Source organism: Carcharhinus amblyrhynchos, chromosome 12 (assembly GCF_965287045.1).
Source record: "Carcharhinus amblyrhynchos chromosome 12, sCarAmb.v2.hapA, whole genome shotgun sequence".
NCBI classification, from domain to species: Eukaryota; Metazoa; Chordata; class Chondrichthyes; order Carcharhiniformes; family Carcharhinidae; genus Carcharhinus; species Carcharhinus amblyrhynchos.
This window is the reverse complement of record NC_137335.1, coordinates 73,281,187-73,297,669: the sequence shown is the minus strand read 5'-3', so window position 1 is coordinate 73,297,669 and position 16,483 is coordinate 73,281,187. Positions and strand designations below refer to the sequence as shown.

Sequence of the window (16,483 nt, the reverse complement as noted above, 5' to 3'; positions counted from 1 at the left end):
TTTTAGTCTTGCATCCAGGTTAAATATGAGGATGCCAAAGTTCAAAAAGTCACAACAATTCGTACTACAGAAAAAAGCATGCCGATCGGCTGACAAATCAACTCTGATTGGCCAAAGCATTGTGGCGGGGAAAGCAACAGGGATTTATAAACTCCCCAAGCACTCTAATTCACAAACGACACAAGGCTTAAACGTATCTCTTTTGTTTAAGAACATAAGAAATAGGAGCAGGAGTAGGCCATCCAGCCCTTCGAGCCTGCCCCGCCATTCAATAAGATCATGGCTGATCTGTCATGGCTCAGTTCCACTTTCCCGCCCTCTCCCCATAACCCTTAATCCCCTCTCCTATCAAAAACCCATCAACCCGCGTCTTAAAAATATTTAGCGAGGCAGCCTCCACCACTTCAACGGGCAGAGAATTCCAGAGATTCACCACCCTTTGAGTGAAGAAGTTCCTCCTCAACTCTGTTCTAAACCGCCCCCCTTTTATCTTGAGGCTGTGCCCCCTAGTCCTACTGTCTTTTTTGAGCGGGAAGAGTCTTTCCACCTCTATCCTATCCATCCCATTCATCATCTTATACGTCTCAATGAGATCTCCCCTCATTCTTCTAAACTCTAACGAGTACAAGCCTAGTTTATTCAGCCTCTCCTCATAGCTCAACCCCCTCAACTCCGGTATCAGCCTAGTGAACCTCCTCTGCACTCCCTCCAAGGCCAAAATATCTTTGCGCAGGTGCGGCGCCCAAAAATGCACACAGTACTCCAGTTGCGGCCTCACCAATGCCCTATACAGCTGCAGCAAGACCTCCCTACTTTTATATTCAATCCCCCTCGCTATGAAGGCCAGCATCCCATTCGCCTTCCTGACCACCTGTTGCACCTGCAAGCTGGGTTTTTGCGACTCATGCACAAGGACCCCGAGGTCCCTCTGCACCGTCACCTGCTGCAGTTTTTCGCCACGTAAGTAATAGTCCTTCCTACCATTCTTCCTACCAAAGTGGACCACCTCACACTTGCCAACATTAAATTCCATTTGCCATTTCCTGGCCCCTTCTCCCAGCCTATCTAGATCCTTCTGCAGACTCTCCACACCCTCCGCACAATTTGCCGTTCCCCCAATCTTGGTGTCATCCGCAAATTTCGACACTCTACACTCGGTTCCCTCCTCCAGATCATCTATATAAATGGTAAAAAGCTGAGGCCCCAGCACTGACCCCTGGGGCACTCCACTAGTCACCATCCGCCAATCCGAATAGCACCCGTTGACCCCCACTCTCTGCCTCCTATTTGACAACCAATCCTCTATCCACGCTAACACCCTACCCCCAACTCCATGTCCCTCGACCTTCTGCAATAACCTCTTGTGAGGCACTTTGTCAAACGCCTTCTGAAAATCTAGAAAGACCACATCCACCGGCTCTCCTCTATCCACCGCCCTAGACACATCCTCATAGAACTCCAGTAAATTTGTCAGACACGACTTCCCTTTAATGAAACCGTGCTGCGTCTGCTCTATCAAGCAATTCCCCTCAAGATGCCTCGCAATTTCATCCTTAATGACAGATTCTAACATTTTACCTACCACAGACATTAAACTAACCGGCCTATAATTCCCCGCCTTTTGCCTGGCACCCTTCTTAAACAACGGCGTAACATTAGCCGTTTTCCAATCGTCCGGCACTTCCCCGGAATCCAGCGACGTTTGGAAAATAACCACCAAGGCATCCACTATCACCTCCGCCATTTCTTTCAGAACCCTCGGATGCATTCCATCCGGTCCTGGGGACTTGTCCACAATCAGCCCCTCCAGTCTGTCGAGCACCGCCTTTCTAGTAACAGTAATGTCATTAAGACCCTCCAGTCCTACCACCTTTCCATCGCTAACACCCGGCAAATTATTCACGTCCTCCTCCGTGAAGACAGAAACAAAAAAGTTATTCAATACCTTAGCCATATCCCCATCCCCTACCACTAGGTCCCCTTTCTCATCCTCTAAAGGACCAACATTCACCCTAGCCAGCCTCTTCCTTTTTATATATTTATAAAAACTCTTGCTATCCTTTTTTATATTAAGCGCTAGCCCAGCTTCATAGTTTCTCCTACCCTTCCTTATCAACTTCTTTGTCAATCTTTGTTGACATTTAAACCTCTCCCAATCCTCTACTCGCCCACTACTCTTAGCTACTCTAAATTCCTCCGCTTTTAATTTAACACTTTCCTTCACCTCCTTCGTTATCCACGGCTTATTACCTCTCCTCCTACTATCCTTTTTGACCATCGGCATAAATTTCCGTTGAGCACTAAGAAAGATCTCCTTAAAGATTCTCCACTGCTCCTCAACAGACCTTCCCTCCAACGCGCTCCCCCAGTCCACATTTGCCAATTCTTCTCTCATCCTACCGTACTCCCCTCTATTCAAACAAAGGACGCGTGTCCGGGAACCCACTTTCTCCTCCTCCATCTGCATCAGAAACTCCACCATACAATGATCACTCTCCCCAAGAGGATCCTTCACCACAAGGTCCCTAATTCTACCCGCCTCATTACATAACACCAGATCCAAGATAGCTCGCTCCCTCGTCGGCTCCAACACACACTGTTCGAGGAAACTATCCCGGCAGCATTCCAAGAACTCTTCCTCGAGCCCCCCACGTCCAACATGGGTCGACCAATCAATATGCAGATTGAAATCCCCCATAACTACGGCCGTCCCATTACTGCATGCCGCACTTATTTGCGCGTTAACAGCCCGCCCCATCTCCAGATCATTAACAGAGAAAGGGTCCCAGTATATGAATACATGTCACTTTCAACAAGCATAAATGAGCCATGTTACAAGTTTAACATATCTTAAATTGGTTGTTGTGTAGCTACTAGCACACTCAGGATTGTTAAACAAGTGCTGCCCAATCACAGCATCACATCTAACAGTAGACTGCAATAAAATATATACACAACATTACACAATTGTGTGCGACTTTTGGACCAACCCCTGCTGATGCCAGGTCCCTCAAAGTGTCTTTGAAAGTGAAAACGCTCCAGCAGGAGATGCAAAAAGGCTGTGCTATTTGTATTTAATTAGAGCCATCACTAAATTCCGGTGTGCTCTGGGATAATTGGTATCAATTGGCTTAATGAGCCTAAACGGTAACCCACCACGAGTTGGCAAGTTTCCCACATTGGCCCATCCTGTCAATTAAATGCAGGAAGTTTTCTACTCTCAGGTGACTGACTTGTAGTCTTTCCCACAATTAAGCGGGCCTGGTGGCCATGTCTGGATTAATATCCACCCAGAGTTTCACTGCTGGAAAACAAGCGATTGCCCTGTGCTGCATCATAACAGCGTTATTTTAAAAACTGAGGGCCGGCAATTGTATTCGTACATACTGAATTTCTCCTGATCTAAGTTTATGGACCGCTGTCTACAAATGTGCATTATAGAAGATGCATGTGAAGGTTAAGAGTTTATAAATGGAATGGAATGGTATGGCGCAGGGCCAAATCCACTAAAGCAATGCTGGTCAACAGCATCAATGCTGTAGTAAATCAATGAACCTTTTGAGCCCAGCATCTCTCAGTCTAAAAAACATCATAGGAAATCTTTTAAATCCAACTTCCCTTACTAGCACTACTGAGTTTAAATCCTGTACCATTGAAGCAACATATCTTTTACAACAGTCAGCTTGCTTTACTTTACTTTAAATTTTGTCCAGAACATGAAGAGAGGCAACTATAAGCATGAAAATCATATTAACACAAAGGCTGTTAGATATATGGCTAATCAAAAGAGTATCGTGCAACACGTTTCATGTTTCTAGGTTCTGGATCATTAACAACCTATCCTGGTCCCTCCACGCCACACTATAGTTAACTAAAGCCCACCAATGCCTCTACTTTCTCAGGAGGCTAAGGAAATTTGGCATGTCCGCTAGGACTCTCACCAACTTTTACAAATGCACCATGGAAAGCTTTCTTTCTGGTTGTATCACAGCTTGGTATAGTTTTTGTCCTGCCCAAGACCATAAAAAACTACAAAGGGTCATGAACATAAGTAGGAGAAGTAGTAGGAGCAGGAGTAGGCCATCTAGCCCTTCGAGCCTGCCCCGCCATTCAATAAGATCATGGCTGATCTGAAGTGGCTCAGTTCCACTTTCCCGCTTTCTCCCCATAACCCTTAATTCCCTTGCCTACCAAAAACCTATCTACCCGTGTCTTAAATATATTTAGGTAGGTAGGTAGCCTCCAGCCCATCAACAGGCAGAGAATTCCAGAGATTCACCACCCTTTGAGTGAAGAAGTTCCTCCTCAACTCCGTTCTAAACTGCTCCCCCCTTATCTTGAGGCTGTGCCCTCTAGTCCTACTGTCCTTTCTGAGCGGGAAGAATCTCTCTACCTCTACCCTATCCATCCCCTTCATTATCTTATATGTCTCTATAAGATCCCCCCTCATCCTTCTAAACTCCAACGAGTAGAGACCCAGTCTATTCAGCCTCTCTTCATAGTCCAACCTCCTCATCTCCAGTATCAGCCTAGTGAACCTCCTCTGAACTCCCTCCAAGGCCAAAATATCCTTGCGCAAGTGCGGCGACCAAAACTGCACACAGTACTCCAGCTGCGGCCTCACCAGTGCCTTGTACAGTTGCAGCAAGACCTCCCTGCTTTTATATTCTATCCCCCTTGCTATAAAGGCCAGCATCCCATTCGCCTTCTTGATCACTTGCTGCACCTGCAGACTGGGTTTTTGCGACTCATGCACAAGGACCCCCAGGTCCCTCTGCACTGTAGCATGCTGCAGCTTTTCGCCCTTTAAATAGTAATCCCTCCTACTATTATTTCTGCCAAAGTGGATAACCTCACACTCGCTAACATTGTACTCCATCTGCCAGGTCCTCGCCCACTCGCTCAGCCTATCTAGATCCCTCTGCAGACTTTCCACACCCTCCGCACAATTTGCTTTTCCACTTATCTTCGTGTCATCAGCAAATTTCGTCACCCAACACTCAGCCCCCTCCTCCAGATCATCTATATAAATGGTAAATAGTTGAGGCCCCAGCACCGATCCTTGCAGCACTCCACTAGTCACCAACCGCCAATCAGAATAGCACCCATTGATACCAACTCTCTGCCTCCTATTAGGCAACCAATCCTCTATCCACGCTAACACCTTACCCCCAACTCCATGCTCCCTAACCTTCTGAAGCAATCTTCTGTGCGGCACCTTATCAAACGCCTTCTGAAAATCGAGAAACACCACATCCACCGATGAACAAAACCATGTCTATCAGGCAAACCAGCCTTCCAGCCACCGACTCTGCCTACACTTCCCGCTGCCTCGGAAAAGCAGCCAGCATAATCAAGGACCTCAGGCACCCTGGACACGCTCTCTTCCACCTTCTTCCATCAAGAGAAAGGGGGGGGGGGGTCTGTGTGTGTATGTGTGTGGGGGTGGTGCGGATGTGTGTGTGTCTGTGTACACGTGTTGAGAAGATTGTTAAAAAGACAAATGGGATCTCTGGTTTTACATATAGATGCATAGAGTACAAAAGAAAGGTAGTTATGTTAATACTTTATAAAACATTACGCAGGCCCCAGCTGGATTTGTCTGTCCAATTCTGGGCACCACATTTGAAGAAGGATATCATCAAGGTATTGTCAGGGTGGAGAAGAGACTTATTGGGATGGTGCTGGGTTTGAAAGACTTTAGTTTTGTGATGAGATTAAGGAAATTGAGGTTTGTTCTGAGCAGAGAAGTGAAGGAAGAGATTTTATAAAGATGTTCAAAATCATGAGGGATATAAAGAGAACCTATTTCCAGTGGCAGGAGGGTGGATAACAGATTAAAGATAACAGACCAAAGAGCCAGAAAAGACATTTGTAATAGGTTATAGTGATCTGGAACATGCTATCCAAAAAAGATGGTGAAAGATTCAATAGTAATTTTGAATGAGGAATTGGTTAAATAATTGAAATGGTAAAACTCTGCATGAATAAGTAAATCTATATTGATTATTCTTTCAAAGAATCAGTACAGGTACAGTGGCCAAATATCCCCCTATCTGTTGTAACCTTCTATATTCCAAGTATTTTGTCAAAATTCTACATCATCTCAATGAGGGAAACGCTGCAAACAGATCCACAGGGTGGCGGCAACTTGCAAAAAAGAGAATTCATTTCGTAGAAAGAAATTCAATTAGCAACATGGCCTCTTCTTTTCTTTTCAATCATAGTAAGGCAGATACTTTATGGTATGTTGCCATCTGCTTGAGAAGCAAATGGTCATTGGAACAAAATAGCATGTTACACAGGGAACATCCAAGCTCAGAAAAAAATATTTTACTGGACTTTCAACATTTATAATTTCAAGCACTAATAGTAAACAATGCCTGCCCACAAAGTTTCAATGAAACATACCTCCTTAAAGCATGGTGAGGGATTTCTTATTTGTTCCAGCATGGCCCACTTTACGGTCGCTTGTCTTATATTTCCATCATACTCTCTGGAACTCTGAGTGCCACTGGGTGTTCCCCTTGATCTCTCGTAGCCAGGTTCATTAAAATAAGGCTCTGCCACCAGTATCAAAGACTGGATTGACACTAGCACCTGTTTTAAAAAAAAAGAATTCACATATTAATATGTAAAGAGAAAAAAGTCTTAAATGTTAGCATTTCCACCTGTCTTCGAAGAATTGCCAAGATTTAAGATGGCATGGTGGCACAGTGGTTGGCACTGCCTCATAGCACAAGGGACCTGGGTTCAATTCTGGCCTTGGGTCACTGGCTATGTGGAGTTTGCACATTCTCTCCATATCTGCATGGGTTTCCTTCTGGTGCTCTGGTTTCCTCTCACAGTCCAAAGTTTTGCCTGTTAGGTTGATTAGCCATGCTAAATTGACCCTAGTGTCAGGGAGTTAGCAGGGTAAATATGTGGGATTACGGGAATAGGGCCTGGGTGGGATTGTGGCCGGTGCAGGCTCGATGAGCCGAATGGCCTCCTTCTTCACTACAGGGATTCTATGAGGAAAATCTTGTCAAAGGACCATTTTTATTCACTGAGTCATTTAAAGTATCAATAAAATTATTAGGCAAGCATTATTTTTAAGTCAAGGTAAATACCTTTCTATAAATCCCCCTTTTTAAAAGCTCTAATTTTAAATCTTTCTCAGCTTTACATGATATATTGGTCCATTTTGTAGTCACTGTTTTGATGCAAAAAGGAGATTACCTTTTGAGTACATTAACTCACAATTGTAGTTTCATTTTACAGCGCAGTCGCAAGCTTTTCTTTCCAATTCCAACAAGTGCTTGCTGAAACACACTGGGGAAGTTCGGTGACTGAACTGCAAACAGGCTCACCTCGCTAACACCAATGTTATGGGAGATCATGAGTGCCAAAAAGCTCCCCCTCATACTGAAGTAGATTATTTGCAGGGTTCAAGATAAGTAATTCCCCCGAAAACTACAGTTTACAGGCAACAGAATCCTTTTTTTCCTCCCAAAATGGAATTGTTTTAATTGTTTGAATTATGGTAAATTGGATAAATAGACATCATAATGTACTGATAAAAGATGAACAATTGCTTAGCTTGCAAATGCAGAGTCATCCAGTGGATAAGTATTCATCAAACAATTTTCAGCAATAAATTAATATCTGTTTATACAAAGCATATAAAGTGTTTTGAAATTCTCAACTTAGGAGTATAATCATATAGTGGTTTCATGGTTTGGGACCAGCAAACTAGATGTCAATATTTCAAAGTCCACCTCACAAAGTTGTGAAATTGAATTTACATCTGGCAATTTATGCACTGGTACCATAAAAATAATTATGAGCATCTCCGGATTGCCTGAAAAAGGCAATGATTCACTGGTGTCCTTCAAAAAACCCCTATTGAGTCTGACAAATGAAAGCCCAGTCCCGCACTACATGGTTGAATCTTGATACAGAAAAATCTGTGTCAATCAGCATGTTTCAGGAATGGCAGTTACCGGTTAATTAAAAATGCCAGTTAACTCAGATGCAAGGCGAGTTCTGCGTTTTCATTTAATGAGAAAGCTCCAGATGATTGCCTGGGTATTGACGTCTCATGAGGGAGCTCACAAACTGAGTTAACAGCACCAAAGGGAAGATGGTGCTGCAGAGTAGTAGGAAACTAGAACCAGAGTGTGAGGACAGGCCACTAATAACTACCAGGCAGTGAACTTGTCATCTGCAGTCAAAAAACAGATCCAACTGACCCAGATTTTTGGTTTTAGAGAGTTTTGTTTGGTGAGATGCCAGATAATGGAAACTCTACTGTGTTCTATGAGGTGACTGAATAACCCACTCCACTGTGAAACAATTTGCTACAAGTTTGAGGAATAATCCAATAGATCTTGCCAACAACTGAGGACAAAAAAAATCAGTGCGATGGACCAGGTAAGGAAGAGCTGTCCCACAGAATTGTCAAAAAACTAGCAGATTAAAAAAACAAATCTACAAGTTAATAATCCCAGACTCCTGCAGCACCATCCCAAGGTACATCCTGTCCCACCAGGAAGATTGTCCCAATCTCTGGTTGGTCTATGTGATGTGGACACTGAAATATAGATTGGCTAATCAATTCCCTGATTGCATCTATTCTGTCATTCAATGAAAATTTGGCTCATCAGTATCTCAATTCCTGCCTTCATTCCATATCTTTTCCTGGTTAAGAAAAATAGTTAATTTCAATTAAAATTATGAATTGAGCAAGCATTTACTACTTTTTAAGACAGAATGTTTCCACATTGCTACCACTCTCATGTTAAAAGATGTTTTATAGATGCAAATCGTTGTGATGAGTGCTGACTGTTTCTAAATTTTTCCTCGTGGGAGTGTTGATTTTCAGGTTATGTTCCCTTGTGCTAGATTCCCCCAGAAGCAGAAAAAATTTTCACTGACCTTAAGGTCTTTCTAAAATCCTAAAAACCTTAATCAAGTTGCCCCTTAACCTTCCACATTCCAGGGAGCATATGCCTGGTTTATGTAATCTCTCCTCACCCTTGGAGCTCTGGTAACATTCCAGTGCATCTGCACAGCACTCCTTACCAGGAGGATGTATCCCATCTCAGTTAGAGCATACACAGTACCCCAAATGTGGTCTATCAAAGGCTTGATATAGGTGGAGCAACACCTACCTCTCTTTATATGCAACGCCCTAGCTACAAAGGCAAACGCTCCATTATTTATTTTGACTTTTGTTGCACCTGAACACGACATTTTAGTGCTCTGTGTACATAAATCCCCAAATCTCTTTTGATTTCCATTGCTCCTATCTTTTCGCTATCTAAATGGGGGTGGGGCGGAGCAGGGTTTCTATCTAGTGGGGGTGGGGCGGAGCAGGGTTTGAAATGCGTGTACTTTAATGCGAGGAGTATTCGCAATAAAGTGGATGAACTTGCAGCGTGGATCAGTACCTGGGACTTTGATGTTGTGGCCATTTCTGAGACTTGGATAGAGCAGGGTCAGGAATGGATGTTGCAGGTTCCGGGGTACAAATGCTTTAGTCGGAGTAGAGAAGAAGGTAGAAGGGGGGGTGGGGTAGCATTGCTAGTCAAGGACTGTATCACAGTGTCGGAGAGAAAGTTTGATGAGGACTTGTCAGTTGAGGTAGTATGGGCGGAGATTAGAAATAGGAGAGGAGAGGTCACCCTGTTGGGAGTCTTTTATAGACCTCCTAAAAGTTCTAGAGAGGTTGAGGAAAGGATTGCGGAGACAATCCTGGTTAGGAGTGAAAGTAATAGGGTAATTGTTATGGGGGACTTTAACTTTACGAATATTGATTGGAGTTGCTATAGTTCTAGCTCACTAGAGGGGTCAGTGTTTGTACAAAGCGTGCAGGAAGGTTTTTTGTCTCAGTATGTAGACAGGCCAACTAGAGGTGAGGCTATATTGGATTTGGTGCTGGGAAATGAGCCAGACCAGGTGCTAGACTTGGAAGTTGGTGTGCATTTTGGTGATAGTGACCACAATTCGGTTACGTTCACCTTAGTGATGGGAAGAGATAGGCGTGAACCTCGGGTCAGCAATTTTAGCTGGGGTAAGGGCGATTATGAGGCTATCAGGAGTGAATTAGGAAGCATGGATTGGATTAGGGGATTACAGGGACTGGGAACATCTGAAATGTGGAATTTTTTCAAGGAGCAGCTACTGCGAGTCCTTGATAGGTATGTCCCTGTCAGGCATGGTGGATTTGGTAGATCTAGGGAACCGTGGTGCACTAAAAGAGTTGAGTCGATGGTTAAAAAGAAAAAGGAGGCTTATGTTCGGATGAGATTGGAGGGCTCAGATAGTGCACTAGAAAGCTTTAGATTGGCTAGGAGGGAGTTGAAGAGTGAGTTGAGAAGGGCTAAAAGAGGACATGAGAAGACTTTGGCTGATAGGATTAAGGAGAATCCTAAGGCGTTCTATAAGTATGTCAAGAACAGAAGGTTGGTCAGGGCAAGATTAGGGCCAGTTACAGACAGCAGGGGGAAGTTGTGTGTGGAACCGGAGGAGATTGGAGAAGTATTGAACCAATATTTCTCTTCGGTGTTCACGCAGGGGGACATGAATATAGCTGAGGAGGACATTGGGTTGCAGGGGTGTAAAATAGAAAGTATTACGGTTGATAAAGAGGATGTGCTGGAAATTCTTGAGGGGCTGAAAATAGATAAGTCCCCTGGTCCGGATGGGATCTACCCTAGGATTCTCTGGGAGGCTAGAGAGGTGATTGCAGAGCCTCTGGCTCAGATCTTCAGGTCGTCATTGGTCTCTGGTGTAGTCCCGGAGGATTGGAGGATAGCGAATGTTGTCCCATTGTTTAAGAAGGGGAACAGAGACTTTGCCGGGAATTATAGACCGGTGAGTCTTACTTCTGTTGTGGGCAAGGTTTTAGAAAAAATTATTAGGGATAGGATTTATAGTTATTTGGAGTGTAATGAATTGATTAGAAATAGTCAGCATGGTTTTGTAGCAGGTAGGTCGTGCCTTACTAACCTTATTGAGTTTTTTGAGAAGGTGACCAAAGAGGTGGATGGGGGTAAGGCAGTTGACGTGGTATACATGGATTTTAGTAAGGCGTTCGATAAGGTTCACCATGGTAGGCTTCTGCAGAAAATGCAGATGTATGGGATTGTGGGTAATCTAGGAAGTTGGATCAGGAATTGGCTATCAGATAGGAGACAGAGGGTGGTGGTGGATGGTAAATATTCATCATGGAGTGCAGTTACGAGTGGTGTGCCTCAGGGATCTGTTTTGGGGCCACTGTTGTTTGTAATTTTTATTAATGATCTGGATGAGGGTATAGTTGGGTGGATTAGTAAATTTGCTGATGACACCAAAGTTGGAGGTGTGGTAGATTGTGAGGAAGGGTGTCATAGTCTGCAGGGAGACTTAGATAGGTTGCAGAGCTGGGCCGAGAGGTGGCGGATGGAATTTAATGCGGAGAAGTGTGAGGTAATTCACTTTGGTAGGAGCAACAGATGTGTCGAGTATAGGGCTAACGGGAGGACTTTGAATAGTGTGGATGAACAGAGGGATCTAGGTGTGTGTGTACATAGATCCCTGAAAGTTGGGAATCAAGTAGATAAGGTTGTCAAGAAGGCGTACGGTGTCTTGGTGTTTATTGGTAGGGGGATTGAATTTAGGAGTCGCAGTGTAATGTTGCAACTGTACACTACTCTAGTGCGGCCGCACTTGGAGTACTGTGTGCAGTTCTGGTCCCCGCATTACAAGAAGGATGTGGAGGCGTTGGAGAGGGTGCAGAGGAGGTTTACTAGGATGTTGCCTGGTATGGTGGGGAGGTCCTATGAGGAGAGACTGAGGGATCTAGGGTTGTTTTCGTTGGGAAGAAGGCGGCTAAGAGGGGATCTTATTGAAACATATAAGATGATTAGGGGTTTAGATAGGGTGGATAGTGATAGCCTTTTTCCTCGGATGGAGAAAGCTAGCACGAGGGGGCATGACTTTAAATTATGGGGGGGTAGCTACAGGACGGATGTCAGGGGTAGGTTCTTTACCCAGCGGGTGGTGAGGGATTGGAATGCCCTGCCTGCTGCAGTTGTAGATGCGTCTAGTTTGGGGGCGTTTAAGAGATCTCTGGATAGGTTTATGGACGAAAAGGGATTGGTATAGGCTAGTGGGTCATTGTTTTTGTAACTGGTCGGCGCAACATCGTGGGCCGAAGGGCCTGTTCTGCGCTGTAATGTTCTATGTTCTATGTTCTAAGTTCTAAATAATGCTCCAAATTATTCCTGTTGGTCCAAAATAAATTATCTGACACTTATTGATGTTGAACTGTCAATTTCATCTTCTCGCTTATTTTGTCAAACTTTGTAATTTTATGCTCACATCTACAGTGCTTTATATAGTGCCAGTCATTCTGATGAAGGGTCATCGACCTGAGGCATTAGCTCTGTTTCTTTCTTCACAGATGCGGTGAGACATGCTGAGTATTTCCAGAATGTTCTGTATTTTTTCAGATTTCCAGCAGCATTTTGTCCTGAGCTGAACAGCTCTCTATTATGTTATCCAAGTCATTAATAATTACAGTGAATAGTTGAGGCCCCAGCAGATTCACATGGGATATTAATCTAAATACCCATTATCCCTGCTCTGCCTTCTACTACCTAAACTATCTCCTAACCAAGCCAATTATTTGTCTTCAATTCCATCAACTTCAATTTTAGCTAACAGTCTCTTATGTGGAACCTTATCAAACCTGCAGTTCAAACTACATCAATAAACATTTCCATGTCTAGTGCTGTAGTCACTTCCTCAAAAAATCCAATCAAGTTCATCAGACAAAAAAGCTGAAGCACCTTCTGCCTCTTACAAAACTAGCAGACTGCATCAGAATTCCTGACACAACTCTTCCAAGGTCAAATGTCATACTGATAGGGGATGAAGGATCACCAGTGTTGCTCTGATTCCAGGAAACCAGCATCATTAAGATTTTCCACTGGCCATAAGTCAGCAGAATTTACAAACTGTACTGCATGCCAAATGGTACAGACAAATCCCCTATTTTCACAATATAATACCTAGATGCTCTTCTTAAATCAGTCTTCCTTGTGGGTTGACTCAAGAAAGGATATTTCTATTGGTAAAAAGTTTGCTGCATACTTTGTGGAAAAACATGTTTTCAATATCTTCAGAAAAGGCTCAGCCTGAACTTGTGAATTTATAATTTCTAAGAACAGGTACAATCTTTCTTTTGAAGGGGTTAAGTTGCTAACACTCAAGTAACCTATATAATCACAGTAATTTATAACCAACTTTTCATCCAAAGCTGAATGAAAGTCAGTACACGACCATTTCTGCTACTCTGTTCATCCAGAGTTTCATGAATAGTCACAAATTATTTTCGGTCACTTTTGTTGATGTTCAATCACCTTCCTTCAACAATTGACTTCTCGGGATTGCAAAGTGACAGCTCTTCCTAGCCATCACAAAACTGTATCATGGTTCTTGACCTAACTCTTTCAAGGTCATATGTTATACACTATAAAAAAGGTGTGAAGCATTTCCTGCAGGCTGTTAAAAGTGAGAGAAGATTTTCAAACAATTTTAAGCTTTTGTTCTGTGTTGGAAACCAAATCTGATAATAGCATTAGTTACATGTTGCGAATTAATTGAATTAGTTCCAAATTTTGCCCATAGTGTACATGAGTACCCAACGTGTTGTGGAAAAAAATAACTGCTCCAATTCCAGGACTGAAATCGTGCAAGAATCAAGATCCTTTGTTTTTGCATTATACTTTTAATCTAGAAAAAAAGGGGGAAGATTATAAACCCTTAGGTTTTAAAAAGCGATATCTCTTGTACCAAACCACAGAATTTCTCTCTCAAATTTTAGTTCCATGCACCTCTGTAGGGACAAGGCATTTGGTCTCCTTTCATTTTGCCCTGGACACAGCATTTGGCAACATTGAGAAAAATTAAATTACACAAGTACAAATTCTGCATTTTCTGAAATTTTAATACGGGCTGCCAACAAGATGAACAACATTGTTAGACTTAATAAAAGCAAAATATTGCTGATGGTGGAAATCTGAAATTAAAAACAGAAAATGCTGGAAATATTCGCAGGTCAGGCAGCATCTGTGGAGTGAGAACCAGGGTTAATGGTTTGAGTTCAATATGACTCATCATCATTAGAATTAAGAATTTGCTTGCTTTTCGAAGACTATTCTACACTAAATGAATAGTGAGTAGTTTCTGCTTACTTGCAAAAAACTAGATGTTTGAGGATTCCACTTCTCCTCTGGTCTTCCATGCCAGGTGTTGAGAATGCTTAAACAGACCTGGGGAAAAAGTATCATACCAGAAGTCAGAGGCATGCACAATTATTCTGACATATTGTTCAAGAATTCTGTGGGATTTAACAGTATTGCAACAGATTCTGTAAACAGTACTGAATTATCCAACAACTACTACAAATTAATTTTAATGATTTTTGAATCCTATGGCTTAACTATCATCTTGCATCAGCAACACAATGAAGTTGACAGATAAGTGCTTATATGAAAGACCACGTGACTGATCTTAGCTATGAAAGGCGGTAGTCTGAGGTTAATTCCTTGAAGTTGCAAGTTTAATGGTTGTTACAGCCATGTCCCACTGGTAGAGCAAAGAATGCAAAACCATTGGGAAGTAAAAAAAGATATATAGAGAGAAAAGACAGGGAACTGAGATTAAGAAGATGAAAGCTCGAGGGGCCAAAATTCCTGTTTCTTTATTGTAGTTTGTCCAACTTGAAAGAATAAGGGAACTCTTTCATCAGTTCATCCAACAAATCCATTAATGCCTTCAAGATTTATGCCACTTTTACATTCCCCAAAAGTCCATTCTAAATAATGATTTCTTGGTTAGAATTTAATGTCCTTCCCTGAAACAAATTTGGAGGCGGAAAGGCATTTAATCGGATGGGAGTGTACTGGGTGGGGTTCCCACTGCCTGCCTGTCTCTGTCAGGTATGCTAACAGGCTCCCTTGCATCAGGAAGGACGCAGTGCCACTGAAAACCACACCCTTGATGCTGATCCCTCTTAACCCTCACATGTCTGCATCCTGCCCTCAAGGCACTGTCGCCTGGGGCCCTCACTGACATTGGGCCTCTGGTGGGTGCATGGTAATGGACAGCTACCAGTTCTCAGGGTGGGGTAGGTGGATTTCCATCACCTGAAGTGTCTTTCATCCAAGAAAAATGCCTCACTTAACATGGGGGGCCTAAGGAGACAACACGGAGCTTTTCCTGGCTCTCCTGCTGTTGTGCGAGACACCCTACACTTCAATTCAATTCTGCCGTTTGTGTATGAAGAACATCCAGACATCACCCAGTGGTCTGAATCCTTCTCCTTGTGTTGCTGTCGCAATTAACTTGAATTAGTGAGACAGTGCTAGCAGTAAAAATTGACCCAAAACTGCAAAACATTACCACAAAACACAGTTTCAACATTTAGAATACAAATCATAAAACAGATCATTTTATGCACTTCTCTCACTTATTTCTAAAAGCCTAATACTGAAAATTACTTCAGAGACGCCACCCTCCTTCCCCATATTACAGATTTAGTCAACAAAATAATTTTGATACATGGAGACTCACATACTTCCTCCTAAAAGCTGACCTTCAAGTAGATCTCCCAGCTTTACCTTACATAGAGTAATGTTATTTGCATATACTTGTATCACAAGTTTTTCTTTGCTGAACAAAGTGGAAGATCCCTTTTCAGGATTTCAAAACAAGTCTAGCTTTACTTCAACACAATCTATGTCCTTACCTTTCCATCATTGTAAAGGTTTGGGTTAAATCGTACACTGTGCCCTCCTGTGGTTTCCAGGTTTACAAGCGGAGGGGAATTTGGATAATCTTGGGGAAAATATACATCAAATTCAAAACAGCCATTTGCATAAGGTGTATCAGATGGTCCTGTGATTAGAACCTGAAGGAAGGAGGAAAGAATCATCAAAAACACACACTCATACTGGCATAATCATTGGCAGCTTACAATATGAACTTTAAAGGAAAGCGGATGTATGTAAGGAGATGGTTACATACAGCTGACTCATAATGACTCTATAAACTGATCATAATATATCCAATTGCCAATAAAAACCCATTAATGCAGGAATGTGTAAAATCAGATCTTCCATCAGGTCCAGTTCTACACCTCTTCTCTACAGTGAAAAGCAGTTGGATTCCATGTAGAAGAGGACATTGAAACAAGATTTGTTGGGTGTAAACCTTTTTTAAAATGGAGTAAAATATTAGATTGCCACATAAATTGTGTGGATTCAAAAGTGCCAGTTCCAGGTGGTTACAAATGAAGTTTGTGTCTTAGTTACCTCAAAAACATTTTAGCTTTTCTCCTGATTAGGAATTCAATAATGAATGGAATATGAAATAACTTTTCAAACCTAATATAAAACAATGATTTACTTTTAAATTACAAGTCATTTTAGGAAACATTCCCTCTGCCTTA

The 16,483-nt window shown here is 42.6% G+C and overlaps 1 protein-coding gene across 6 annotated transcripts in view; it reads right to left on the bottom strand.

Moving 5' to 3' along the window:
• birc6 (baculoviral IAP repeat containing 6) overlaps window positions 1-16,483 on the bottom strand; it is a 232,795-nt gene that overhangs the window by 9,829 nt on the left and 206,483 nt on the right. For all 6 annotated transcript variants that reach the window (XM_080200712.1, XM_080200715.1, XM_080200714.1 and 3 more), the window contains 3 exons: window positions 15,782-15,943; window positions 14,226-14,303; window positions 6,412-6,600 (listed from right to left, as the gene is read on the bottom strand). In XM_080200712.1, coding sequence (XP_080056838.1) covers window positions 6,412-6,600; window positions 14,226-14,303; window positions 15,782-15,943 — 429 coding nt within the window. The remainder of the gene's footprint in view (window positions 1-6,411; window positions 6,601-14,225; window positions 14,304-15,781; window positions 15,944-16,483) is intronic.